Below are 5,124 nucleotides of genomic sequence, written 5' to 3' on the forward strand. Positions count from 1 at the left end.
CATAAGAATGGAGTAATCATCAATCTTTTCATTTTTTTATTCCAATTCCTCTGAACTCATTAAACCACGTTCATATTCTTACCCAAAGCATTAAGTGCTTTCAAATTAGGTGACTTGGGCTGCTAGGTGATCCTTGATGGTGGCCACACCAAACTTAATCTCTGGGCTTACTCTTCAAAATCAGGCTATTAATTGTTTGTAAGCCTAGATTAAGTGGGTGGGAGGCCACACCAAACTTAGCAGTTTAGCTAGTTCTCAGCCCATTCACTCATCATGATTTATGCCTTCATCAAGTTGCAGTTCCAAAATAGAAAGAAATAAAAGAGTGTAAAGAAAATCTAGCTTCCAAAGCTAATATCAAACTTTCTAACATACAATTGTAAACTAATCCTAATTTGATACTGTAACCTCAAAGTGAGACCAAAAATTAAACTATCTAAAGCAATAGAGTTTAAACTACTCAAAGAAAGGCAATTAAATAAAAAAGGATAAAGTGTTGGGGTGCCTCCCAACTAGCGCTTCTTTATTGTCATTAGCTTGACATTCCTTCATCTTCAGCTGAGCTTGTAGCTCACTCTCTGCTCCTCTAAGGAGCCTCCCAAGTAGTGCTTGAGTCTATGGCCATTGACAGTAAAAGTTCTCTGAGTCTTGTTTTTCATGAGCTCCACATGACCATAAGGAAACACCTTGAGTATGGTGAAAGGTCCTGACCATCGAGACTTAATTTTCCCAGGGAAGAACTTGAGTCTTGAGTTGTAGAGTAACACCTTCTGTCCTTCAGTGAACTCCCTTTTTGCTATCTTTTGGTCATGCCACCTTTTTGTGTTCTCTTTGTAGATTTTTACATTCTCATGTGCTTGATTTCTATACTCCTCTAGCTCATTGAGTTGCATTAATCTCTTTTCTCCAGCAGCTTACTCATCATAGTTTAACATTTTTAGAGCCCAAAATGCTCTATGCTCAAGTTCAACTGGTAAGTGACAAGCCTTGCCATATACCAGTTGGTATGGAGACATCCCAATGGGAGTCTTATAGGTTGTTCTGTAGGCCCATAGTGCATCATCCAGTTTCGTAGACCAATCTTTTCTTGAGCTTCCAACAGTTTTTTCAAGGATTCGTTTCAGTTCTCTGTTGGAGATTTCAGCTTGCCCGTTGGTCTGTGGGTGGTATGGAGTTGCCACTTTGTGCTTTACTCCATATCTGAGAAGGAGTGTCTCGAGTTGTTTGTTGCAGAAGTGTGTCCCTCCATCACTAATGAGAGCTCTGGGAACTCCAAATCTGCTGAAGATGTTCCTTCTCAATAAGCTTATCACAACCTTGTTGTCATTTGCTGCAGTGGCTATGGCTTCTACCCACCTTGAAACATAATCAACAGCCACCAATATGTAGCTATTTGAGTAGGAGGTTGGGAAGAGTCCCATGAAATCAATCCCCCAGACATCAAATAGCTCCAACTCTAGTATGAATTGCTGTGGCATCTCATTTCTCTTGGTTAGATTACCAGCTCTTTGGCATTCATTACACCTTGACACCATTTCCTTGGCATCCTTAAACATTGTTGGCCAGTAAAATCCGGATTGAAGTACTTTTGCTGCTGTTCTTTCTCTACTGAAGTGACCTCCATATGCGGATCCATGGCACTGCCATAACACTTCCTGCCCTTCTTCATGGGATATACACCTTCTTAGGATTCCATCAGCACACTTTTTGAACAGATAGGGGTCATTCCAGATGTAGTGTTTGGCATCCTTAATTAGCTTCCTCCTCATGTGTTTATTGATGTTGGTTGGTAGCTCCCCAATAGCCTTGAAGTTAGCTATGTCTGTAAACTAAGGGAAGCTTTCATTGACTGCTACTTGCTGCATTTTTTCTTCTTGTGGGATCCTTGAGAGGTGGTCAGCTACCTTGTTCTCTGCTCCACTCCTATCTTTAATCTCAATATCAAATTCTTGGAGTAGCAGAATTCACCTTATTAGTCTGGGCTTAGATTCTTGTTTGGTAAGCAAGTATTTGAGTGCTGCATGATCAGTGAACACAATTACTTTTGAGCCAATAAGATATGATTTAAACTTATCAAAAGCAAAAACTATGGCTAAAAGTTCTTTCTCCGTGGTGGTATAGTTCCTTTGATTCTCATTAAGAACCTTGCTAGCATAATAAATAACATGTACTAGCTTGTCTTTCCTCTGTCCTAGAATAGCACCAACAGCAAAATCAGATGCATCACATATTAGTTCAAAGGGAAGATCCCAGCTTGGTGGTGCTATAATAGGTGCAGAGGAGAGTTTCTTCTTAAGTTCATCAAAGGCTACCATGCACTCTCTATCAAAAACAAAGGGAGTATTTGAGATAAGTAGGTTGCTAAGGGGTTTTGCAATCTTTGAAAAATCTTTGATAAACCTCCTATAGAACCCAGCGTGTCCCAAAAAACTTCTGATTGCTTTGACATTGCAAGGTGGAGGTAATTTTTCAATTACTTCCACTTTTGCCTTGTCCACTTCTATGCCATCTTTTGAAATCTTGTGATCAAGAACCACCCCTTCAATTACCATAAAATGGCACTTCTCCCAGTTTAAAACTAGGTTGGTTTCTTGACACCTTTTCAGCACAAGAGCAAGATGATATAGGCAATCAGAATATGAGTTCCCAAATACAGAGAAGTCATCCATGAATACTTCTATGAACTTCTCAATCATGTCTGAAAAAATGGAGAGCATGCACTTTTGGAATATTGCAGGTGCATTGCACAATCCAAAGGGCATTTTCCTATAAGCAAAGACACCATATGGACAAGTAAATGAAGTTTTTTTCTGATTCTTGGAGTCTACAACAATTTGATTGTAGCCTGAATACCCATCTAGGAAGCAATAATACTCATGTCCTGCCAATCTTTCAAGCATCTGGTCCATGAAAGGTAAGGGAAGTGATCCTTCCGGGTGGCTTCATTAAGTTTTCGGTAGTCAATGCACATACGCCATCCGATCACTGTCCTTGTGGGTATCAATTCATTCTTCTCATTTGCCACAATAGTGATCCCTCCCTTCTTAGGAACTACTTGCACCGGGCTTACCCAAGGGCTGTCTGAGATGGGGTAGATCACCCCTGCTTGCCATAATTTTAGCACTTCTTTTTGAACCACTTCATTCATAGTTGGGTTCAGCCTCCTTTGTTGTTGTCTTGAAGGTTTGGCATCTTCTTTAAGTAAGATCTTATGCATACACATTGAAGGACTGATCCCTTTTAAATCTGTAAGTGTCCAGCCTATGGCATCCTTGTGTTGTCTCAGCACTTGGATAAGCTCCTCTTCTTGTTCCTTGCTCAGACTTGAATTTATGATCATTGGGTGAGTGTTGTTAGCACCTAGATATGCATATTTCAAGCTGGGTGGTAAGGTCTTCAACTCTAGTTTTGGTGACTCTGCATCTTTGTTGTCTGTAGTGGTTGGCATGATTGAGTTTCTCATGGTTGCTTGTGGTGGTTCTCCATCTGATGCTTATTCCAGCTCAATGGTTCCTCCACATTGTTCTTCTTCCAAGACTTCTTGAACTATCTGTTCCATGGTGTCTACCAGCATACATTCTCCTATGGATTTCTTGGGGTAACTCATTGATTTAAAGACATTGAAGACCATTTTCTCTTCATGCAACCTCAAGACTAGTTCCCCTTTTTGCACATCAATGATGGCTCCAGCAGTAGCTAGGAATAGTCTTCCTAGGATAATTGACATGTTGGCCTCTTCTTCCATGTCCAGCATGACGAAATCAGTAGGGAGAATGAATTCTCCTACTTTCACTAGCAAGTCCTCCACCACCCCATGTGGAAACTTAAATGTTCTGTCAGCCAATTGGAGTGCCATTCTTGTTGGCTTGGCTTCCTCAATCTTCATCCTTCTCATCATGGTTAGGGACATAATATTTATGCTAGCTCCCAAATCACACAAAGCTTTCTCAATGGTGATGTCCCCTATGATGCAGGGGATTTGAAAACTCCCTGGGTCTTTCAGCTTTTGAGGCAGCTTCTTCTGTATGATGGCGCTGCATTCTTCAGTCAATATTATGGTTTCTTTTGCCTCCCAGTTCCTCTTTTTGGTTATAAGCTCCTTCAAAAATTTGGCATCAAGTGGCATTTGTTCTAATGCCTCAGCAAATGGTATGTTGATTTGGAGCCTCTTGATGATCTCTAGGAACTTAGAAAACTGACCATCCTTCTCATCTTTTCTCAATCTTTGTGGGTATGGTGCTTTTGGCACATAAGGCTTCAAGACTGGTTTTGGTGGAGGTGGAGCAGGGATCTCCCCTTTATCCTTGTTCTCATGCTTTGCTGCAACTTCTTCATGATCGTCTTTGCTTGGGATTCCTTCCTCCACAACCTTCCCACTTCTTAGAGTAATGGCTTTGCATTCCCCTCTTGGGTTAGCCATGGTATCATTGGGAAATGTGTGTGTAGGAAGTGGGATTTGCTTGGATAAAATCCCCACTTGTGCTTCTAACTTTGAGATTGCTGCACCTTGATTTTTCAGATTTGACCTGTATTCTTCTTGATTAGCGTCTATCCTTCTGTCAGTTTGTGCTTGTCTGTCCATGAGGGTAGAGACTGCCCCTGTAATCTGTGAGGACAGTTGTGCTATTGTAGCCTCTATCCTCTCAAAGTTTCTCTTGATTTTACATGGTTGCATAGTTAAGGATGGTGCATCTTGATTGAGGTTGTTGTGTATGGGTTGGTTACTATGGTATGATGTATTTTATGAGTTATGATAGGGTCTATGGTTCCCTGTTTGATGGTTGGGGTTGGGGTTGGAATGCTGATTTGATGAATAAGGCTTGTTGTGGTCCTGGTTGTGGTTTTGTTGATTTTCCCACCCAAAGTTTGGGTGGTTCCTCCAACCTGGGTTGTAAGTCTTAGAGTGTGGGTTATATGGTGGTCTGGATGAATTGTTCACATAATTAGCTTGTTCCCAGTCACCTTCAGATTCTTGTGCATTGAGGAGTTTGGTCTTGAATGACTGAGGCTTGATTGGCCTCCATCCTCTTGGTTAGAGCTGCTATTTGAGCTACAATTGCCTTGTTCTGAGCTAACAAAATATCTACAGAGTTGAGTTTTAGCACTCCGTTCTTTTGAGTCCTT

General features: G+C 41.1%; 1 protein-coding gene across 1 annotated transcript; it reads right to left on the minus strand.

Moving 5' to 3' along the window:
• Positions 1 to 914: 914 nt before the first annotated feature.
• Positions 915 to 4,675, minus strand: LOC148565300 (uncharacterized). Its single transcript, XM_088487146.1, has 6 exons — positions 4,527 to 4,675; positions 3,883 to 4,223; positions 2,599 to 2,851; positions 2,145 to 2,403; positions 1,653 to 1,793; positions 915 to 1,157 (listed from the first exon to the last, which is right to left on the minus strand). Exons 1-6 carry the CDS (start codon positions 4,673 to 4,675, stop codon positions 915 to 917), a joined length of 1,386 nt encoding a protein of 461 aa, XP_088343272.1.
• Positions 4,676 to 5,124: the final 449 nt, after the last annotated feature.

The sequence above is a fragment of the Arachis ipaensis genome, chromosome B5, assembly GCF_059453495.1.
Source record: "Arachis ipaensis isolate K30076 ecotype BB chromosome B5, ASM5945349v1, whole genome shotgun sequence".
NCBI classification, from domain to species: Eukaryota; Viridiplantae; Streptophyta; class Magnoliopsida; order Fabales; family Fabaceae; genus Arachis; species Arachis ipaensis.

Coding starts and splice junctions, on each gene's coding strand:
- LOC148565300 (XM_088487146.1), bottom strand. CDS start 4,675: ATGCAACCATGTAAAATCAAGAGAAACTTTGAGAGGATAGAGGCTACA. Junction 2,404..2,598: donor CTTGCTCTTGTGCTGAAAAG/GTGTCAAGAAAC, acceptor TGGGTTCTATAG/GAGGTTTATCAAAGATTTTT. Junction 1,794..2,144: donor TTATTTATTATGCTAGCAAG/GTTCTTAATGAG, acceptor GCTATTGGGGAG/CTACCAACCAACATCAATAA.